This window comes from Siniperca chuatsi, linkage group LG11 (assembly GCF_020085105.1).
Source record: "Siniperca chuatsi isolate FFG_IHB_CAS linkage group LG11, ASM2008510v1, whole genome shotgun sequence".
In the NCBI taxonomy this organism is placed as follows: domain Eukaryota; kingdom Metazoa; phylum Chordata; class Actinopteri; order Centrarchiformes; family Sinipercidae; genus Siniperca; species Siniperca chuatsi.
This window is the reverse complement of record NC_058052.1, coordinates 28628397-28653393: the sequence shown is the minus strand read 5'-3', so window position 1 is coordinate 28653393 and position 24997 is coordinate 28628397. Positions and strand designations below refer to the sequence as shown.

Here is a 24997-nt window from a genome sequence, read left to right as displayed (position 1 = left end):
AACAAACAGCCACACTGACTAACAAACAGCCACACTGACTAACTAACAAACAGCCACACTGACTAACAAACAGCCACACTGACTAACAAACAGCCAAACTGACTAACAAACAGCCACACTGACTAACAAACAGCCACACTGACTAACAAACAGCCACACTGACTAACAAACAAACAGCCACACTGACTAACAAACAGCCACACTGACTAACAAACAGCCACACTGACTAACAAACAGCCACACTGACTAACAAACAAACAGCCACACTGACTAACAAACAGCCACACTGACTAACAAACAGCCAAACTGACTAACAAACAAACAGCCACACTGACTAACAAACAGCCACACTAACAAACAACCACACTGACTAACAAACAGCCACACTGACTAACAAACAGCCACACTGACTAACAAACAAACAGCCACACTGACTAACAAACAGCCACACTGACTAACAAACAGCCACACTGACTAACAAACAGCCACACTGACTAACAAACAGCCAAACTGACTAACAAACAAACAGCCACACTGACTAACTAACAAACAGCCACACTAACAAACAACCACACTGACTAACAAACAGCCACACTGACTAACAAACAGCCACACTAACAAACAACCACACTGACTAACAAACAGCCACACTGACTAACAAACAAACAGCCACACTGACTAACAAACAGCCACACTGGCTAACAAACAGCCACACTGACTAACAAACAAACAGCCACACTGACTAACAAACAGCCACACTGGCTAACAAACAGCCACACTGACTAACTAACAAACAGCCACACTGACTAACAAACAGCCACACTGACTAACAAACAGCCACACTGACTAACAAACAGCCACAGACTAACAAACAGCCACACTGACTAACAAACAGCCACACTGACTAACAAACAGCCACACTGACTAACAAACAAACAGCCACACTGACTAACAAACAGCCACACTGACTAACAAACAGCCACACTGACTAACAAACAGCCACACTGACTAACAAACAAACAGCCACACTGACTAACAAACAGCCACACTGACTAACAAACAGCCACACTGACTAACAAACAGCCAAACTGACTAACAAACAAACAGCCAAACTGACTAACAAACAGCCACACTAACAAACAGCCACACTGACTAACAAACAACCACACTGACTAACAAACAGCCACACTGACTAACAAACAACCACACTGACTAACAAACAGCCACACTGACTAACAAACAAACAGCCACACTGACTAACAAACAGCCACACTGACTAACAAACAGCCACACTGACTAACAAACAAACAGCCACACTGACTAACAAACAGCCACACTGACTAACAAACAGCCACACTGACTAACAAACAGCCAAACTGACTAACAAACAAACAGCCACACTGACTAACTAACAAACAGCCACACTAACAAACAACCACACTGACTAACAAACAGCCACACTGACTAACAAACAGCCACACTGGCTAACAAACAGCCACACTGACTAACAAACAAACAGCCACACTGACTAACAAACAGCCACACTGACTAACAAACAAACAGCCACACTGACTAACAAACAGCCACACTGACTAACAAACAGCCAAACTGACTAACAAACAAACAGCCACACTGACTAACAAACAGCCACACTGACTAACAAACAGCCAAACTGACTAACAAACAGCCACACTGACTAACAAACAGCCACACTGACTAACAAACAGCCAAACTGACTAACAAACAGCCACACTGACTAACAAACAGCCACACTGACTAACAAACAAACAGCCACACTGACTAACAAACAAACAGCCACACTAACAAACAAACAGCCACACTGACTAACAAACAAACAGCCACACTGACTAACAAACAAACAGCCACATTGACTAACAAACAGCCACACTGACTAACAAACAAACAGCCACACTGACTAACAAACAAACAGCCACACTGACTAACAAACAAACCGCCACACTGACTAACAAACAGCCACACTGACTAACAAACAGCCACACTGACTAACAAACAGCCACACTGACTAACTAACAAACAGCCACACTGACTAACAAACAGCCACACTGACTAACAAACAGCCAAACTGACTAACAAACAGCCACACTGACTAACAAACAGCCACACTGACTAACAAACAGCCACAGACTAACAAACAGCCACACTGACTAACAAACAGCCACACTGACTAACAAACAGCCACACTGACTAACAAACAAACAGCCACACTGACTAACAAACAGCCACACTGACTAACAAACAGCCACACTGACTAACAAACAGCCACACTGACTAACAAACAAACAGCCACACTGACTAACAAACAGCCACACTGACTAACAAACAGCCAAACTGACTAACAAACAAACAGCCACACTGACTAACAAACAGCCACACTAACAAACAACCACACTGACTAACAAACAGCCACACTGACTAACAAACAGCCACACTGACTAACAAACAAACAGCCACACTGACTAACAAACAGCCACACTGACTAACAAACAGCCACATTGACTAACAAACAGCCACACTGACTAACAAACAAACAGCCACATTGACTAACAAACAGCCACACTGACTAACAAACAAACAGCCACACTGACTAACAAACAGCCACACTGACTAACAAACAGCCAAACTGACTAACAAACAAACAGCCACACTGACTAACTAACAAACAGCCACACTAACAAACAACCACACTGACTAACAAACAGCCACACTGACTAACAAACAGCCACACTAACAAACAACCACACTGACTAACAAACAGCCACACTGACTAACAAACAAACAGCCACACTGACTAACAAACAGCCACACTGACTAACAAACAAACAGCCACACTGACTAACAAACAGCCACACTGGCTAACAAACAGCCACACTGACTAACAAACAGCCACACTGACTAACAAACAGCCAAACTGACTAACAAACAGCCACACTGACAAACAAACAGCCACACTAACAAACAAACAGCCACACTGACAAACAAACAGCCACACTGACTAACAAACAGCCAAACTGACTAACAAACAGCCACACTGACTAACAAACAAACAGCCACACTGACTAACAAACAGCCACACTGACTAACAAACAAACAGCCACACTGACTAACAAACAGCCACACTAACAAACAAACAACCACACTGACTAACAAACAGCCACACTGACTAACAAACAAACAGCCACACTGACTAACAAACAGCCACACTGACTAACAAACAAACAGCCACACTGACTAACAAACAAACAGCCACACTGACTAACAAACAGCCACACTGACTAACAAACAGCCACACTGGCTAACAAACAGCCACACTGACTAACAAACAAACAGCCACACTGACTAACAAACAAACAGCCACACTGACTAACAAACAAACAGCCACACTGACTAACAAACAGCCACACTGACTAACAAACAGCCAAACTGACTAACAAACAGCCACACTGACTAACAAACAGCCAAACTGACTAACAAACAGCCACACTAACAAACAAACAGCCACACTGACTAACAAACAGCCACACTGACTAACAAACAAACAGCCACACTGACTAACAAACAAACAGCCACACTGACTAACTAACAAACAGCCACACTGACTAACAAACAGCCACACTGACTAACAAACAGCCACACTGACTAACAAACAGCCACACTGACTAACAAACAGCCACACTGACTAACAAACAAACAGCCACACTGACTAACTAACAAACAGCCACACTGACTAACAAACAGCCACACTGACTAACAAACAGCCACACTGACTAACAAACAGCCACACTGACTAACAAACAGCCACACTGACTAACAAACAAACAGCCACACTGACTAACAAACAAACAGCCACACTGACTAACAAACAAACAGCCACACTGACTAACAAACAGCCACACTGACTAACTAACAAACAGCCCACTGACTAACAAACAGCCACACTGACTAACTAACAAACAGCCCACTGACTAACAAACAGCCACACTGACTAACAAACAGCCAAACTGACTAACAAACAGCCACACTGACTAACAAACAAACAGCCACACTGACTAACAAACAGCCACACTGACTAACAAACAGCCACACTGACTAACAAACAAACAGCCACACTGACTAACAAACAGCCACACTGACTAACAAACAGCCACACTGACTAACAAACAGCCAAACTGACTAACAAACAGCCAAACTGACTAACAAACAGCCACACTGGCTAACAAACAGCCACACTGGCTAACAAACAGCCACACTGACTAACAAACAGCCAAACTGACTAACAAACAGCCACACTAACAAACAAACAGCCACACTGACTAACAAACAGCCACACTGACTAACAAACAAACAGCCACACTGACTAACAAACAAACAGCCACACTGACTAACAAACAGCCACACTGACTAACAAACAAACAGCCACACTGACTAACAAACAGCCACACTGACTAACAAACAGCCAAACTGACTAACAAACAGCCACACTGACAAACAAACAGCCACACTAACAAACAAACAGCCACACTGACAAACAAACAAACAGCCACACTGACTAACAAACAAACAGCCACACTGACTAACAAACAAACAGCCACACTAACAAACAAACAGCCACACTGACTAACAAACAAACAGCCACACTGACTAACAAACAAACAGCCACACTGACTAACAAACAAACAGCCACACTAACAAACAGCCACACTGGCTAACAAACAAATAGCCACACTGACTAACAAACAAACAGCCACACTGACTAACAAACAGCCACACTGACTAACAAACAGCCACACTAACAAACAAACAACCACACTGACTAACAAACAGCCACACTGACTAACAAACAAACAGCCACACTGACTAACAAACAGCCACACTGACTAACAGACAGCCACACTGACTAACAAACAAACAGCCACACTGACTAACAAACAGCCACACTGACTAACAAACAAACAGCCACACTGACTAACAAACAGCCACACTGACTAACAAACAAACAGCCACACCGGCTAACAAACAGCCACACTGACTAACAAACAAACAGCCACACTGACTAACTAACAAACAGCCACACTGACTAACTAACAAACAGCCACACTGGCTAACAAACAGCCACACTGACTAACAAACAAACAGCCACACTGACTAACTAACAAACAGCCACACTGGCTAACAAACAGCCACACTGACTAACAAACAGCCACACTGACTAAGAAACAAACAGCCACACTGACTAACAAACAAACAGCCACACTGACTAACTAACAAACAGCCACACTGACAAACAAACAGCCACACTGGCTAACAAACAGCCACACTGACTAACAAACAAACAGCCACACTGACTAACAAACAGCCACACTGACTAACAAACAGCCACACTGACTAACAAACAAACAGCCACACTGGCTAACAAACAGCCACACTAACAAACAAACAGCCACAGAAACAAAAGATTCTCATCGCTGCTGTGAGAGTTAACCTGATATATCTCCCCCAGTCTTTGCTTTGGGCTTCCACCCATGTTGCATCCATAAAAAACATCCCACATACATAAAAGACAAGGGTAAGACAGCTGTAGGGAACAAGAAACACATCTAAGCACATAACAATAAAGCATACAGTAAAAACAACATACACTGATGTTAAATAGATCAAATCTATGGTACAAATACAAGTAAAAATAAAGCCCTTATTTGATCTGCCGCCATTTAAGGTTTTTATTGAAGTAGGGATAAAAGAGTTTTAATTCTATTGACTCGACAACGTGGTGCTCTTAACCTCCTCCCTGATGGCAGTAGCTGGTGTGTAGCACATGGGAGGGGTCGGTTATTATCTTGTGAGCTTGCCTCAGAACGGCCTGTTCGCAGGTAGACTGCAGGGATGGATGCTGTCCTACATCCGTTATCTTCCATGCAGCCTGCATGAGTCGGACTGGTTTGGACTTCAATCGCACAGAGAGGTTACCAAACCAAGCCGTGGTGCCGTATCTAATGAGACTCTCAAAGACCGCCTGATAAAAGACTACCATAAACTCCCGATCAACACCATGAACTCGTTGCAAGAAGTGCAGACGTGGTTGTAGTGTTCCATGTCAGCGAGCTATCACTAAAAACACTGCGCTGCAAATCTTTGTATTTCTAAATAATATGAAATATCGCTGTCCTTCTTCATTAAACCTAAGATGGCAGCATCCTCTGACAGTGTGATGATGTAGCTATTAGGGTTACAGCTTCTACACTCATTAGTGTATAAAGTAAAAAGGACAGGTGAACTAAGACACACCAGGGGGGGGGGCTGTGTTCAGTGTTAATGGTACTGGCTGGTCAGAAACAAGTGGTACCATCCAATAATGGGAGGGGACATTCAGCTCATCCAGTGTGCTGAGCTAAAGTCTACAAATAAAAGACATACATAAGAAGCAGAATCCTCTAAGTGCTTAGATATAAAACTGTAACATCGTCTGTACCTCTGTTACACCTGTACGCAAACTGAAGGGTCTAGTCAACAGCTGACTTCCATTTTCAGTAGGTTGATATGATTTTCTCAAAACACTCAACTACAGAAGTCACAGCCACTGGTCGATAGTCGTTATTTTCCTTACAGCATGCTTCTTTATGAACAGGAAAACATGCTGGTCAGATGCAGGTGATATATCCAGAGACACTTGCGAGAAATCAGCTGTTTCAAACCTTGCATAAGAGTCGTCTAGTTGGGCTTCTCAAACTGGGACCATGTTCGTCATAGATCAGTTTGTTGGTGTTCAGTGAACACTTCTCTTTCCTCCAGGCCATCCTTAAATTATGATCGAGTTCCTCATTTCCACAAGGCCCCGTCTCACGAATGCTCTTTTTTTTCTCTGAACTATGCACTTTTTAATTTCTTTGGCGACATGGGGTTTGTTGTTTGGGTACGTGGTTATTCTGAGTTAGGACATCCTGTCATTCCTCACTTCCGCGGTCGTACCTGTTCGCTCGGAGTCCGAGCCCACACTTGGGGAGCAGGCGAGCAGTCGGGGCGGAGCAGAAGGAGTTGGTCTCGGGTGTAGCGTAGAAGCACCGCTTTGCTTTCCCAACAGTTCCCAGACCATTAAACTCAGAAACAGTACTTTCAGAAAGATCCTCATGTCGTACTCAGTTAAACTTGTTTTAAGGTGAAAAACACGCACTACATTTAGCACAAACAAAACACTAGCGGGACAGCGGCATGGCAGCCGGGTCGCAACGTAATTGCATGAACTGAATTTAAGATTTCATCCAGATACTCGATGAACAAATCCTCCATTTGTTTATGCTGATCAGTTAGTTTCAGTCAAACAGCAGAAAACAAGGACGCTCTGTTGTCTTCCCTCAGCTGACCCTCTAATAAATCTTCTGCTGTCCAAACTTTAGGCCACGAGCCTCGAGTTTGACAAACACAGCTTCACTTTGAGATGATTTCACAACTTTCTGATGACCTCATCAGCAGAGAGCCGCTGGACTGTGAGATCAAATGAGAAAATGGACTTATAGAGGAGATAAGGAAAGATAATATACATGAGCTGGGGGAACTTTAATTACAGAGTGATTCAGGCACGACTGTAATTACAGTGTGAGAGTAATCTGGGTCAGCTGCATGTAGGAAAGGTACAGGGTGTAACTGTGTTACATAATTAAAGTAGTAATGGATTCCTGCCTGCCGTAAGCCAACACTGATCCAGTTTATATCCAGTTCAGGGAACATTTTCTATTTCTGTTCCGAACACTTGCTGTAAATAATGCTGCGTTCACGGCACGTCGGCATGGGTGGGAAAAGAGGGAACATGTCCTGCTGATCATTCAAAGGTACGTAGTGTCCCCCATTGTTAGAACTGTAGTAACACAAGATAAACTGAACTTGAGCCAATTTATAGCTCATTTTATAACGTCATATACTTGTGGCTGGTTGTTAAGTTAATTAGCTGCATCCAGGGCCGTATTTGACATTTCATTCACTCTTTTAACTGTTCGTTTCTGTTTCTCTCTAATCTCCCTACTTTTATCTGAATCTGAACCTGGAGGGGCGGGATTCCTGGATTTCATCTGACATTGGTTGTTGTGTAAATATGTTTCTGTTAAGCTTGGGACAAACCTGTAGACTAACTGGAACATACAAAGACTGGACAAACCAACATAAAGACTGACATATAAAAGTCATTTGCAACTGCCAATATGTTTTGAAGGAAACGTTTTCTGTTAACGAGGAAATGTAGTTAATTATCGTATCCGGCAAAGTGTGAAAATGTTGGTGCTGAACGTCAGTAAAATGTTCTGTTTTCTGCCAAAGCATCAGATCTTACAACACAATATCACAGCTCACAGTGACCACAGCATTATTCAAATATTGACTGCTGTAGCTTTAAAGTTAGTTACCCCCATAGTTACTGTTGCTATGCCTGTCAGGAAGTGATGTCACAATGGGATGGAACTTTTTCTTTCACCCAACTTTATTTGGTTTTTCAGCAAAGGCAAAGAAAACCATAAAGGACACGTCAGTAGGCGATTTGAGGGGGGGGCGAGGGGGGGACGCCGCCCCCCTTGTTAACCGGCTCAGAAGCTGCTCTGGGCTTTGTCTCGTAGTGGCGCTTCACATACTGAGCTTTTTGTCGCTGTAGATTTTCTTTGACACTATTCATGGATATAAAACTTTTAAAATAAAAACATCTCTTTTTTTTTTTTTGTCCCACACAGTGTATGTGTGTAAGAACGATCCAGAAAATATTAAATAAATACAATAAAACAATAAATGTAGAATTTAATAAAATAAAAAAAATCCACAGGATTCAAACATATCGTTTCCTTATTGTTTTAGAAATTGGTTTGTTGGATAAATTAAATGTACCTTTTATAACTTTAATATTTGTTATTATGAGACCAAATTAATTTCCAGTATTTTCAAAGGGAGTATTCCAACTCATTAAACCATCACATGACAGTTGGATGGGAAGAAAATGACCGTAATGAGAAAAACGACCTTTCGGTAAAGTCACAGAGATCATTTCCAGCAGAACAGCTTCCAGCTCTCCTCCGTCTGTAATTATCTCATGTTGAAGTCCAGCTGTGCGTACAGAGACCTGCAGAGCATTACACGAAGTGTGAATTACAGGCGAGTGTCATGAACCTCACAGACGTTTAAATTAACTTTAGCAGCTCAGGGAAGAAAGTCGCACGTTTTCAATTTCATTTTTTGTGTATTTTACTTGATAAAGATACAAAGTACTTTCACATCATTTTCCATGTTTGTAGCTTCTGTACAGTGTGTGGATGATGAATACTGTTTCCATGGAAATTATGAAGCTTTCCAAATGAAAGGTAGTCTAACAAAAGAAAGAAATGCTGGCAGTAGCCTGTATGGAACCTAAGAAGCAAAACCCAGGGCAACACTCCCTGTTGCTACAAGCTTATTTCTATGAGCGCGAGGTGATGCTGGGCCGACGCTGTGTGTTTTCATTCATCGCGTGCGTTGTGTTAACTCACACGGCGAGACTTTCATGTTCACGCTGTTCACATCAGCTGACGGTCGCCCACGACGAGGAGCTCACGCTGAACGTAAGCACGAGGTCGGTTTTGACGATCGACGAGTCCGGTGAAGTTCATTCCAACAAGACGGCGGCGTCCTCACTGTTGACAAAAAGAGAGGAAGCCGGCGTTACGTTCTGCCGTTGTATTATGAACGGAAAGTTAGAAGAAAAAAAGAAAAGGTGTGATCTGTTCTGCAGCGAAGGTCAGTTTTATGTCACAGCTCTACTCTAATATTATTAAAACAAGCTCACTACAGTTTCTTTTGACAGCAGCCATGTTGGCAAATCGGATTGGACGGGCGGCCACATGTCTGACCCGAATCCATCTGATCGTCCGAGGGCCGGATCGTTGATCGCTGAGGGGATTAATCAGGTGTCGTGACCTCAAAACGAAAACGCGGACTGTCTACCCGGTCTCAGGCCACTCAGCATTTTCATCGCCTCCTCTCCTCTCTCCTCTGGATTTCGACAGCTGGACCGGAGGAAGATTAAGAGTGAATCAAACTGTAACAGCGACGGGGACGTCTTCATGACGCATTACGCCCTTGCCAACAATATTTCATGGACTTCATCAGAAGTCTGGTGCTCTGAGGTCCCACGGTTGTTCACCTCGTCTGCCTGTCCGAGAGTCCTTAAGGACTCACATGATGGACTGAGGTGAACCTTTACACCCCAGTGACAGCCGACATGCATCCGTCAGCGTTTCCTTCAGCGCTCAAACGTCCTTGAACGTGTCTGTAGCGGCGTCACCGCCTCTGTCTGAATCCACATTACAAGACGGAGAACATCACTGAAGGTCATCAGGGTCGGTCTTGATCCTGTCTTTCACCTGAAGTTCGAGGACCCAACCGGAGTGTCTGTTAGTCCCCAGTCTCCCACAATACTGGACATGCTGCGTTCAGGAGCGCTCGTCAGCTTATGAAGTCTGGAAACACTGTTATTGTTATTTCCCACGTGTGTGTGTTCAGGTGTTTTTATGCACATTTTCAGTTTGTGCATAAACAAACCTGTTTGGAATCGGCAGAAACTCGAACAACAGCTGAAAGGGAACTGTTTGTGTCTCGCTCATACTCACCGTTACAGGCCTACAATATTTCAGTTTGATGGAAGGATTTATCCATAAACACACGGGGTCTTGGGTTTAAATAGTTCTTTCATTGTAAACATCATACAGCTTGAATGAAGAGCTGGAACAACAAAGGTGTTTTTGAGAGCGTAGATAAACGTGAAAGGATATTTAAAGGGAAACTTAAGAGCATAACAGGTGAAAGTAGGAAGTTTCCTCAACACAGCAGCTTGAAAATTAATTTTTGGAGTTTTTGCAGGACCTGATGACGTCACAGGCCAGAGAATTAGAGAAACCCTGAACTAAAAAAAAACCCAAAACACTGCCAGCAGTTTAAATGTGTTACATTTAGCAGCTGAGGAGCGGAAGAAGCAGTGGGCAGAAGCAGCTGGATGGAGGCTCGGAGAAGCAGGCGGACTGTTTCTGATGTCCGGACTGATCCTCCCTGAGTCAAACGTAGCGCTGGGTGAAGCTGAAATGCCGAATCCTTTGTGACAGGCCACGCTCCTCTCGACGTGCTGAGAGATTTGTGACCTTGCAAGCAAAAAAAAAATGAAAACGCTCGCTGCTGACGAGATGGAAAACATTTTGATACTGATGGCTCGCTCAAAAACAGCCACAGACTGTAGGGACATTTTGAGTTGTGTGTAAATATTCATTTCTACATGTTTTTAACGAATATGACTTCCTGGATGTTTCTTCCTGTCAGGCAGGTAGTGAACGGTGGGTTTCTCTGGAAACGACACGATGAGAGCGCAGAGACTGAACCAAAAAAACAAATTCAGTGACGTTATATCACTAAATGCAGTTTTTAGAGTAACAGCAATTCTTTTCTTTTTCCAGAGAAAATCCAGTGGTATCCTTGTGTTTTAGTTCTTATTAAAAATGTCTTTCCTGCTGCTTCTCGCTGCGAGGCTGCAGGCAGACGGATGCGTGTCCTTGAGCCGGCACGTTGGTTTGTTTGTTGCTGCATCAACTCCGCTGTCACAACATGTCTGACTCCATCACTGTCACCGCCGTCGTCCTTCACAGGTTCGTTCTTCTTTATGCTGACTGTTGTTTGCAGCTCTGAGCGTTAACAACTTAATGCACGTTTCACCCAAACCGTACTGGATGTGACGTCTCGTTTTATGGGTCACTGCAGGAGACGCGAAGCATCAGCATCATACGCCAGCGTTTGCTCTGGATCCACACGGATACTGATTTCTGATTGGCTGGATGGTGCGTGTTAAACTGTTTAATGCACAAGTGGTTTGGCTCGAGTTTAATCACACTTGTCGTGAACATTTAACTTTGGCTTGGGTGAAGATTTGCTTCATTACATTGGACTGCTTATTCAAAGTGAATTCTCCTATTTCTAGCCTTCTATAATGTGTACTGTATATTTAGGAACTGTGTAGTTTGCCTGTCTGCATTTTGTTATCGTGCGTACCTTTACTGTTTAGGTAATTATATGATCATTTTGAAATAAATAGATTAACATTAATTTATTAGGATAAACCCCTTCACATATATCACAATCACTACATAACAAGAGGGGTGACAAAATAAATCAAAAATGCAGACAGAACAGGAAAAAGAGAACATTACAACCACGAGGCATTTGTGGGTACTGTACGTTACGGGCCGTTATCTAAAGCGTTACCGAAAATAATTTACTGAAAGCGTAGAAGATACTTCTGCCTGCTGCAATCTGCACGTCACTGTGTTTTCATTTTTCAGTTCCTTGTTGTGCGCCCCCACAGTTTTTGTATTCCACATTTTAGTCTGGGGCCAAACATTCGATATTGTTATGAGAAAATATTTGAACCAACTAAACTTCAGATAAACCTGTGATTCATGAAACTGTGCAGGACGTTTATGAAGATGTAGGAGGGAGAGGTGAAGTGGGAGTACACTGCTGTGCCAGGGTCCATAGAAATTTTCAGTATTTTTATTAAAGCTCCAGTTTGGTTCTCAGTCACAGGCTGCTGCGCTGACTGACCTCCATCTCTGATTATCTGTGCCTGATATTTCTCACAGTAATAATAAAAATAACAGATGACATTTATATAGCCCTTATCTTGTTGACAGTGAAGAAACTCCCTCTCAGTCTTCTGCTGGCAGCGGAGTAATTTATGCCGCTAACAGGGAGACAGGATGACGAGACCTGAGGCTCGACAGAGACGGAGCTCAGAGCACGTTAATTGGACACAGTGATGTACAGGACTTCTGGTTGGTGATTAGTGAGGTCACTGACATTTAATCTCTCCTTATAGGATCCATCTGATGTGCCTTACTGTGGTTCACCTTCTCTTGGGGCAGAGATGCATGCGGTCGTTTAGGATTTAACTAGGAGAAATACCTGCTGAATATATAACCAGTACGTCCTGATGGAGTTGGTTTCGGACACGTTGTACCAGCAGCAGTGAGACTAAACTGCACTTTTCTGCCCATCACCTGGGCTCAGGGCTGTCTTGACAAATATCTCCACAACTACTGTGAAGATTTCCATGTAGTTTTCAGATCTGCTCCTCAGAGGATGAACCCTTTACATTTTAATGACGCCATGATCTTTCCTCTAGCGCCCCCCGCAGGACACATTGTTACAGCTGGTGAGGCTCTAACAATAATATATCATCAGGAAGTTGTTTGTTCTGTCCAACACGGTCATATAGTGGCTGTAATTAACACTGCAGCCTGTAGGGGGGCGCTAGCGGGGCTGCAGGCTCAGTAGGCATTCAGACCAAAAATAACACAATAAAACGGGGGGGGGACTGAGGACTGTTAACAACCTGCAGCATCGTCACATTTGCATGTCATTTCCTGTTTTGTCCTCCAGGAGGCGATGGTGCCTGAGGCCAAGCACCCCTTCCCCACAGTGGACGTGCCCGACCACGCCCACTACACCATCGGCTCCGTCATCCTCGCCATCGGCATCACCGGCATGATCGGCAACTTCCTGGTCATATACGCCTTCTGCAGGTAGGACCACGTCCTGTGCCCAAATATGGTCATGCTCTTCCTGTGATCCTCACGCCGCTTTCAGGAGACGACGGAAAGTCAGAAACTGCAGCTTCCCTAAACGTACTGAACACACACACACACACACACTAAAACACACTAAGTTAACTTCTAATACAGCATTTTTATGCAACTTGAAAATGTGATCGATAATGCAGTTAATGATTGTTTAACAGTAACAGTCAGGTTGATCAAGAAAACATTTATACTTTACAATCTTCGGTTCTGTCTTTCAGTCAGCTGCTGAAACTCGATCTGTTTACCAAAGGAAAAAACCTTTTCTTGTAATTATTAGGCTGCTTCTGTGTCTGATTATCACATCTCCTGACTCAGCATCTCATAGTTCTTAGAAAACATCTGGAAATGTCGAGTTCTCTCGTAATAATGAGATGCAGAATATGCTGAGCACTGCTGGCCGGAGTGGAAATAACATTTCAGACCAAATATAAACGAATAAAAAGGAAACTAAAATAAATAAATTGTTTATCTTAAAGTGCTTGTGGATGTATCATTCTGTTGTGGTTCAAGTATGAAAGCGTTTTGATGTATAGTCTTCACGAGTAACACTGAATGTAAACATAGAAACACTGGCCTGTCTTCTCCTGTGAATCCGTTATTTAGTTCAAACTGAATGTCTGTGTCCTCGTGTGAGCAACAGCTGACCCACTGAGGCTCTGACAGGATCTCATCAGTAATAACGTGCTGAATAAACCCCCACAAAGCAGGTAGCAGTCAGCCAGTGTGTGCAGTTTAAGGTCTAATCACTTTATGATAATAACTTTATTTGCATAGCACTTTTCTCAAGAGATAGTCTTTATTGTCCCAGAGGGAGATTTGTTTTCACAGATATGCTCAGGTGCTTCAACAAAGGACACGAGAGACAGGAATACAGCCACCCAGTATAAAGCAAATGACATAAAATAATAAATGAAACAATATAAACGTTGTCCAGGAGATATAAACTCACACCAGCCAGTTTATAAAGGTGTGTTTGAGCTGACGTTTAAAAGAAAATACACCTGTGCGGATTCTGAACGGCCATTTGTTCCACGTGACACCAAACTGTCGCTGAGTGTGCGCCTCGCACGGGCGAAGTTTAACTGTCTTCTGGGAGCGAAGGGAGGCTAAAATACTGGTGCTGTGTTTGCTTCTCGTGGTTCCAGCAGCTTCATGTTGGACCAACTGCTGACGATTTACTGCTTTTATACAGAATATAGAGTTTCAGTAATCCAGACAGGGTGAAGGAAAGGCACGAATCACTTCCTTCAGTCAACGACAGGCAGAAGGGGTTTGATTTTAGAGATGCTTGTCACGCAAGTGGTGTAAAGTGATAATTACGAAGTACAAAAATGTAGAAAATTACAACAAAACGCCAGTTGGTTTTTTCTGCAGTCCCATGAAATGTTTTCTAAATGTTGTTTTGCTGTTTGAAAGGCTGACTGCCAGTCTGCACACACTGAAAGGATTTAGTTTTATTCCTTCATCCATCAAGTCACATCTTTGAAGGGCAAAGCTGTGTGTTTGAGTTTCTCCTAAAGCCTTCACCTGTAGACGCACCTGAGGAAACACTGCTGTGACGCTGCGGAGGCTAGCAGACTGAGGTTTAACCTCCTGCTGTGATAAGCACAGGGACCGCTGAGTCCGCCCGTCCTCCGGCTGTAATGAGTCCCGGCTGCCGGCTTTCATCGACCTCGCGCTCTTTTATCTTCCATCACTGCACAGAAAATGTCTTTCTCTGAAACTCGGGGGGGGGGGGACGTTTGCTCGAGTCTTTTGAAGAAGCTTGAGCACTTAAGATGAGTGCAGCCCACACATTGATTGGACTATTTAAGGGACAGTCAGACCCGGTCACTGATGGGCGTTCCATCGATTAAACGCTTAGTTTTAGGATTGAGGCGGCACTAAGTGATTTTTCCATGTCGTCCTCTAAAACAGACTTTCTGACTCTGAAGCTCAGAGCCTGCGGGTGTAGTTAGTAGCCACACGATTAATCCGGCCAGTCACCTGTAAGTTAAAGAGACTCCGCCCTCAGCTCTGATTGAACCTCAGTCTGAAAACCTCTGCAGCTTTAAAAGACACTTGTGTTTCTTCAAACTTCAAGAAAAGCTTAGATTTAATATCTTGTCAAAGTTAAGTGCATATCAAGCAACGGTTCGGCCCTGAATCACGTTAGCCAACGGCCTTTAGTTCTTCCTCTGGCCACTGAGGTCGATTCCAAACTTTTCAGGAGGAAAGCCGACTGAGAAAGGTGGAAAGTGAGTTTCGTACTGAAGAGTTAAGAGAGTTAATGTTCCATGAAATGGTTCGACTAAAACCTGAAATATTCTGGTGGGCTGTTTAATTTTATGTGTTTAAGTTAGTTAACTTTTGTGTCAAAAGTCAGGAAAAGAAGGTGGATTATTCAGCTGGAGTTTTCCAGTGCTACAAAGTGAATGATTTTGTCAGTGATTTCTGAATTTTGTTGGAGACAGAGATGGTCTGAAGATTGGACCGTGAAAGATGCGTAATCTGTCGCTGTGCACGCTGCACTAGCTTGCAGGATGACATAGTTATTATAAAGCTTTCATTCGTTTATCCATTCAGTTTCAATCCAGAGCGACCCAGATCTCTGGGCAGAAACACAGAACAGCTGATCCATCGAGCCGTCGATCCAAAGGCAGTTGACTGCTGCTGTCGAGGTTCACAGCTCGCAGCTGCAGAGTGGAGATTTACATCAGGCAGAAATACACAACCGCTCTCAGTGGTGGAACGTAGGTTTACCGTACTGAACACAGCTTACTTTATATCTTCTACATTTCAGACGGAAGTGCTGTACTTTTACTGCTGTTACTTTTTACTGACAAATAGATGAAGAAGGCCTTTAGATAGCCAACATTAGTTTAAATAATCAACAGCTCAGCCATCAACAGTAAAATACTTCTGTTACTTTTACTTAAGTGACCACTAAAGTCATCACCATCCCACCTTCATGCCTGTCCTGTCGGATCCGTCTGTGTTAGTCTCCATAACAGAGGACTGGTTTACCCATTGGATTCAACAGGAAATACATCACTTTAACAGGAAATACATCACGCCGTTTCATTGGACCTTTCAGGCCTGTCTTTGTAGCTTGAGGGTCATTTTCGTGCTGTGAAGATGTGAAACTCTGAGCTTTCTGTCTTGAAAGGTCAAACAGTGTTTACTTTTGTTTTAGCCAGTTTAACCTGAATTTCTTTCCAGCTTTCCTGTGTCCGTGTAAATTCTAATTTCATAATTTCCTACACTTCATTTGCCAGCAAACGCTTCACCAAACACACCAGAGAAACTCCTCGTACCACGGCGTGAAAACCCTTCTGGTCTCATGGCTTAAACGGTGTGTGTGTGTGTGTTGCAGGAGTCGCAGCCTGCGGACGCCCGCCAACATGTTCATCATTAACCTGGCGATCACAGACCTGCTGATGTGCGTCACCCAGGCGCCCGTCTTCTTCATCAACAGCATGCACAAGAGGTGGATCTTTGGAGAGAAAGGTACCGGACGTCACACACAGTCTGAGGACGTCACAGAGTCCTTCATCAGAATCAGAAACACTTCATTGATCCCCGAGGGGAAACTCTTTCGTTACAGCAGCTCACTGTCACGTCAGCGCACACAGGAAGTACTGAGCAAAAAATATAATACACTATAATACAGGTCAGATACATTAAGTACAAAGTGAGTATAAGTATAAAATTAAAATAAGTGTGAAGTACTTTTTACCAGTTGATGATAATAATACGGTATAAGGTAATAGTGCATGAACTGTCAAGTTAAGTGTAGCTTATTTATAATGAGACGGAGGATATTGCACAGCAGTAATAGAGGTATGAGTAATATCAATATCAATAAATAGGGAATTTAAGTATATTGCACAGGAGTATTAACACAGAATATTGCACAATTATGTCAAGTATGGCAGAGATGTTAATGATCAATGTCCAGTTTAGTGACTTCGGGTCATACAGACTGACCCTTAGAGGGAGGAGTTAAAGAGTCTGATGGCCACAGGCAGGAATGACCTCCTGTGGCGCTCTGTGGTGCATTGTGGGGGGATGAGTCTTCCGCTGAAGGCGCTCCTTTGTTTGACCAGCGCGTCATGGAGTGGGTGGGAGACGCTGTCCAAGATGGCGTGCAGTTTACCCAGCATCCTCCTCTCTGACACCACCGCCAGAGAGTCCAGCTCCACCCCCACAACGTCACCGGCCTTATGGATCAGTTTGTTGAGCCTGTTGGCGTCCGCTACCCTCAGCCTGCTGCCCTCAGCCTGCTGCCCTCAGCCTGCTACCCTCAGCCTGCTGCCCTCAGCCTGCAACAGCATACAGGACAGCACTGGCCACCACAGACTCATAAAACATCCTCAGCATCGTCCGGCAGATGTTGAAGGACCTCAGCCTCCTCAGGAAACAGAGGCGGCTCTGGCCCTGAGTGTTCTTGGTCCAGTCCAGTTTATTGTCCATGTGGACTCCCAGGTACTTGTAGTCCTCTACCATGTCCACACTGACCCCCTGGATGGAAACCGAGGTCGCTGGTGCCTTGGCCCTCCGTAGATTAAGCCACTGGTTTCTTCTTTCCTGTCTGGCATCATCATGTGGTCGTAATGTAGCTGAGAGCAGTACGTAGTGAGCATTTGGCAGTGGTGGAAAGTAACAGTCAGATTAAGATTGTACACAAACAAAACATAATATAAATATAATGCACTGTTTAAGATCAAACCAGTGGTTCCCTTGTGACTTACGAAGAAGCTGCATCTGTTCGGGGCTGCTGGTCACGTTTCAGGTGTCCAAAGACATATTTCCCCTCTAAACTGTTCATTTGAGTCCAAAGAGGACTATACTGTGTTTTTTCTTCTGTCCTCTTCCATTAATCATCAAAACAAAACTACTCAATTACACTGAAATGTAAGCGTGGCATAAATTGCTGTCAAAGCGCTCAGTAAACTCAAAGGTCTTAATATAACTGAATATAGCTGTTTATTATCTTTTCTACACACTTTCTTTTTTACTGCAGAAAGTGAAGATCTGTTATGATCCAGTCCTTATCTGCGTCCCTCTTCTCTCGCCCTCCACCTTCAGGCTTTCAGATCGGTTTTCATTTCTCACCACGGAAAAAAAGTGCGACTTGGTGAATTTCAGCTCAGAAAAACACGGCGAGGTGTTTGCATTTGAACCGATCCTCCTCCGTCTCCCCGGGGAGGCGCTCCGAGGTCGTTTTAATATGACAGAGTGGGTTCGCTCTAGTTTTTAATTCCCACAGTGGAAAGAAAAGGAGAAAGACAAGCAGAGGAGGCACTGATTTATCTTGTTGAACTTAGATTAATAATAATGATACATTTTATTTGTATAGCACCTTTCAAAACATAATTACAGAATCCAATAATAATAATAATAACAGCATCATAAAAGAACGTAAATGTAAGAATACACTAAAACAAAGTATACAGTATTAAAATAATAAAACATTAGAATAACTTGTTGAACTCTTTGAAGGTGCAGAGTACTGATCAGTTCATTGAGCCACAGTTTGGCTGTGATCACAGTCAGAGCCGGCGTCAGGGACTGCCCTCGTTGAGCTTCACAAGTGGCGTCACGGACACTACGTCCATGTTTTATACAGTCTGTGCGTGACGCCGGAGGTAAGGAGTCATATACCGTATACCCCGGTAAAATGTCAGGAAGGTATGAAAAAGTAAATACCGCCCAAGCCTCCTCCTCAGAGTCAGCACACAGACATCATGGGAAAACAACGCTCCTTCTAACTGCAGAACCTGCCTGAGAATCCTGCTGTTTCTAAGTTTCCTTCAGTCTCACAGTGATCCAGAGACAGCTGTCTGTCCGTCCACGGGTCCACTGCAGACAGGAGCTGCTGACTGCTGGTTCGGCTGCTCTGATGGAGACAATCTGCCAAAATGGAAACAAATATAGGCTAAAAACACGGGGCTCGAGTGTGCAGCTAACTCACTGAATCCATGGCAACATAATTCCACACTTCCAGTTTACAGCCATCAAAGCATTGTGGGAACTGTAGTTCCAAAAACTTAGAAGAGCATGATTTTCCCCCAAATAGAAATGAAAATGAAGTTTAAACAAATAACTGCAGATAATTAATCGTAAAATTAAGTTTATTCTAATTTTCTGATGAAATTGTTTCATATTTTTCAGATTATTTGATAATATTTGCATGGTTGCGTTTCAGGGTCGGACCGTATCTACGAGGGTTGGAGGAGCTGCCTTTGTTTCAGTACATATAATATTCTTCAGTATACAAACACACAGAAGCTCATACATACAAAAAATCTCAGATTCCTGCAAGTGATTCCTGGGAAATTCCTGGTATTCAACGGTAATCTTCTGCTTCACCCTTAAGGCCAGTTATACGTGGTTGCCTTATTCCTTAATGTTATTCCTTAAGCTTAGGTTCATCCATGTCAAGTCAGGTCAGTTTTATCTATATAACCCAATATCACCAATCATGAATTTGTCTCAGGGCTCTTTACAATGTGTGCAGCACGACGCCCTCTGTCCGTAGACCCTCGATTCGGATAAACAACAAACCCTTTAAATGTTTAATCTAAAGGATGTCAGTGCGTTGACAAAGATATCTATCTGTATCTCTGCCACTATTATCTTCATCAACCGGTAAACCCACTTGGTACCTCACACTTATTTTATCTTATACTTATACCCACCTGGTACTTAATGTATTTTCTGACCTGTATCATATTGTTTGCTAGTACTTTCTCCTGTGTGCACTGACGTAAAGACGAGCTGCTGTAACAAAGAGTTTCCCTTCGGGGATCAATAAAGTATTTCTGATTCTGATTCTGATTAAATAACTGTAATCTTCTTCGCTCTGTCTTCAGGTTGCGAGCTGTACGCGTTCTGCGGCGCTCTCTTCGGGATGTGCTCCATGATCACGCTGACGGTGATCGCTGTCGACCGCTACTTCGTCATCACGCGACCTCTGACCTCCATCGGCGTGATGTCACGGAAACGGGCCCTTCTCATCCTCACGGCGTGCTGGGTCTACACTCTGGGCTGGAGCCTGCCGCCGTTCTTCGGCTGGAGTGAGGACACACGACACACACACACACACACACACACACACACACACATAAACCATCTCGTTTATTGCACTTCTACTCTCTGCTTTAATCTACGCCGCTCTGTTGTACTCTGCCCTGCTCTCCTCCCTCCTCTTTTTTGGGTATTTCTTTATTAGAGAGTCAACTTGTAGAGTTGTATTATATTTATTATATATATATAAGTGTTGGACACATTAACATGTTGACCTGCTGATGGCGCTAGATGCAAAGTCAGAGGAAGTTATTACAGTTCATCCTGAGGGGATCATGAATCATGAACCGCATTTCATGAAAATCCATCCAGCAGTTGTTGAGACTTTTCAGCTTGAACCACAGATGTCAACCTCATGGTGGCGCTAGAGGAAAAGAGGAAAAGAATACTAAAACATAAGCCGTGAAGGTGTTTTTCAAATCTATTTATAATATAAGGTTGGATAGTCGCAAGAGGTGTGATCTGTTTACTAAACGAATGCTGTTCTTTAATACTCAACATGTTAAATAGATGTTACTCAGAGTCATAATCCATGTTTCCTGTTTATGGTTCAGTAAAAAGAATAAATGAGTTCACTGTGAGGACACACAGTTAGTATTTAACAAGATATTGTTTCTTTAATTCACCCCGATAACGTTAATTGAGATATTAATGCAGCCCTTTGTACTCTCTCTGTTTTTATCTCTGCTCTCTTCTGCCTCAAAGCTTTTTGGATCTCATCAAACTTACCGTTCATTCGCCCTCCAAATCCCATTTATTATCAGTTCAGGTCAAGTTCACTCCCTCACACTCTCTCCACATATGTTTTTAGCAGTATGTGATGTATGTTCTTGGTTTTTTTATACTTATGAGGACATATCGTTCTCACGAGGAGAGATTAAATGAAAGAAAATATTTCTTCGGGAATCTGATTCAGGACTTTATGAGTTTATGGGTTCAGGTCTGGAGCTGATGGAGGCGAATGGAGGGAACAAAGTCTGCGAACCTTCAAAATTTCATTATAAATTAGAGCATTTTTCCCCCCGGGTAATTTTTTAAAATGATTTTCTTGTCCAAACAGAAAACCCCCAGTGACGGTTCACAGGGGCCAGACTCTGAAACTAACAGATTAACATTCACATCATAAAGAAACAATGCACACACCATAGATACATGACGTACACTTTTCTTATGTATTTTCATAACATATGGAAATATATAAAGTACTACGAAGTTTACTCTGATACAGGAACAGATCAGCACTGAATACTAAAAAAACAACGTTTAGGTTCACATTAAATTACTTTTGATAAGTACATTTCACCTTTACCTAAGTAAGGTTTCGAATGCAGGACTTGTAGTGGACTATTTTCACAGTGTGGTACAGTATGAGTACTTTCACTTAAGTAAAGGATATGAATACTTCTTCCACCACTGCTATTTTTTTAATCAAAGGATGCCACCGACACCTTTCTTCCTCTCGGTCGACGTCTGTACGGCTGCAATATTGTGTTTGACCAGAGGCGTTTCACACATCTGAGACAGATATTGCCGTGACAACAAAATAAGTGTCTATTATTTGAAAAGAAAATGGTCAAATGATAGACACTGCATTTTAGTGGGGCCACAAGGGGGTCCAGGCTTCCCCCCTGGGGCCCGACTAATACCGCCACAGCCTGAAAGAGCATGAGGGGACATTAAAACTCTCTCTCTGTCTGTCTCTATCGATGTCTCTCGCCCTTCAGGTGCCTATGTCCCGGAGGGCCTGCTGACTTCCTGTACGTGGGACTACATGACCTTCACCCCATCGGTGCGAGCGTACACCATGCTGCTCTTCGTCTGCGTCTTCTTCCTGCCGCTCTTCATCATCATCTATTGCTACGTCTTCATCTTCCGCGCCATCCGCAGCACCAACCAGTCAGTCTGTGTGTGTGTGTTTGGTGTTGTTAGTGTGTTTTATTTCTGTTTTTGTTAGCTTAAGGCCTAAAGGCGGGGTCAGCGATTCTAATCCAGTACAAGTCTGTTTATCAGATTCAGCGAATATCTCCTCGCGGTCCGCTAGCTGTCCTGTCCACCGATGCCTCCGGTATTTGTACTCAGCCCCGGCTCTGTAAACGGGAAACTAAGAAACACACAGCACTGTTCCAGCCATGATTTCAGGTGACGTTAAAAGACTTGCCCACGGACAGTAACAATAAAGGCACTGCTGGGATTTGAACCCAGGATCTCCTGTTTACTAGACAGGCGCTTTAACCAACTAAGCCACAGCGCCACAGCAGGAGAGTTGTGAGCGTCGCTGTCTGGAGCTGCTGTGCTCGCTCTGGGAAACCGTCTCGTCCTCTCTGGCTGTTAGCTTCACAGCAGCTACTGTAGGGACAGGTTGCTAACCCACAACCTAGCTAAGCTAACCCTCAGCATAGCTAACGCTAGTTACATCACTTGCTGTATCGTTATTCACCTTTTAAAACAAATTTTCACCAAAACAGTAACTGGATTTTGAAAAGGATTAGTTTAGTTTAAACTGATTTTTTTCCTGGAGCTTATGTCCTCATACCTTCATTTTTTTATGTTAAAGCAATAAACAAGTGTTTGTGCAGCAAATTTCATTTCTACCTGTTTTTCAATATTCATACTAAACCCAGTAAATCAGAGAGATTTTTGTTTTTGGAACATAGAAACCTTTATGTAATCTATGTTCCACCATCATTGTTGAAATGTTCGCCTATTAATTAGGCTATTAAATTAATATTTCACCCCCAACAGATTAATATCTTCTTGCCATGGCAACCGCAGGACTTTCCAAAGATGGTGATCGGTCTGTCAGCCAACTGTAGATATTTATGGTTCCCAGATAATTATTTTCTAATCGACCTTTTTGACCTTTCCTCTAGCGCCACCATCAGGACAAAACGTCCACTTGGATGTGAGACAACTCGTCACTCGGGCAAAAGACAAATGGTTTTTCCTTTTCTTCTTATGATTAATTTTTATCTGCTCTGTGAAATTTAAATACAAAAATAATTTACTGTTTTAAACATTTAATGCACAAATTAAGTGCTAAAAAGAGAAAAGTAGACAGCGAGAGCTTTTAATCCAGAATGGACAGACTCCTGCATGTTCATTCTTCCCACCGTGGCGATTATTAAAAGCGGCAATGTGAAGCGCCACTAACGTTACATAGCATCTTTTGAGCAAACTCAAATCCGAACTGAGCGCACAGAAAATAATCTAAGAGCCGATATGATCGATGTATTTAAAATCATACCGTCGGATTTCTAAATATCCTGGTACATACCGTAATACCTTGACCGCCCAAGCCTAGCTGCAACTAACAATAGTTTTTATTATCGATATATTTTCCAATCTCGATTATTCTTTTTGTCTATAAAATCTATTCATCATAATTTAGTTTTTTAGTTCATTTAAAACATAAAACTGAGGGGAGGAAGGAAGCCAACAGTCTCTTTACTTTCTGTAACCCTGCGTCTGTAAAATGTGTTGTAGTGCAGCGAGGAAACAAACTGTTTTGGATGTGTGGAAACACAGAATGTGGGTGAAAAAGTGTTTAAAGGTTTGTGTTTGTGATTTCAGGGCTGTGGGGAAGATTAGTGGCAGCATTCACAGTCGCGGCAGCACTCGCGACTCGGTGAAGAATTTCCACAGGCTGCAGAACGAGTGGAAGATGGCGAAGATCGCTCTGGTCATCATCCTGCTCTACGTCATCTCCTGGTCGCCGTACTCCTGCGTCGCTCTCACCGCCTTCGCCGGGTAAAACTAACCACCAGCGGACTCGCGCTGCTTACTGCACGTCACTGCAACATCAATAAAAGCAGCATCACAGTTTCAAGGGCCACCAAATTCAAATGTTGAGGTCAGAGATGGTCTTCAGCTGCAGTTCCTCTAATGCCCACTAGATGCTTCTCCAAGAAAACGCTGGCTTTATTGAAGTGAACAGGAAAATCCCAAACTTCCCTCTACAGCTCTCAGTAGATAATTTAGCTTCATCTCAGTGCAAAATAAAAATGGAGACATTAAGGGTTTAAGAGGAGGTTTTAAAGTATTAACACCACAGTGTAGAAATACTCGGTTACAAGTTAAAGTCCTGCATTCAAAATTTTACTTGAGTAAAAGTACAGAAGTATTAGCATCAAAATATACTTTAAGGTCCAATGTGTAGAATTTAGTAGCATCTAGCGGTGAAATTGCAGATTGCAACCATTTGCATACCGCTCGCCTCACCCTCCCCTTCCAAGCGTGTAGCTTCGCTCTGCTGCATGGGAACA

General features: G+C 43.1%; 1 protein-coding gene and 1 non-coding gene across 2 annotated transcripts in view; one reads left to right on the top strand and one right to left on the bottom strand.

Annotated features, from left to right (window-relative positions):
* Window positions 1-24997, top strand: part of opn4a (opsin 4a (melanopsin)) — a 57773-nt gene that overhangs the window by 24899 nt on the left and 7877 nt on the right. The window contains exons 3-7 of the mRNA XM_044215068.1: window positions 13465-13607; window positions 17020-17153; window positions 20522-20725; window positions 22460-22631; window positions 24306-24482. Of these exons, the coding sequence (XP_044071003.1) occupies window positions 13465-13607; window positions 17020-17153; window positions 20522-20725; window positions 22460-22631; window positions 24306-24482 (830 nt within the window). The remainder of the gene's footprint in view (window positions 1-13464; window positions 13608-17019; window positions 17154-20521; window positions 20726-22459; window positions 22632-24305; window positions 24483-24997) is intronic.
* Window positions 22913-22986, bottom strand: trnat-agu. The gene has a single exon. It is a non-coding gene; the product is annotated as a tRNA-Thr (tRNA).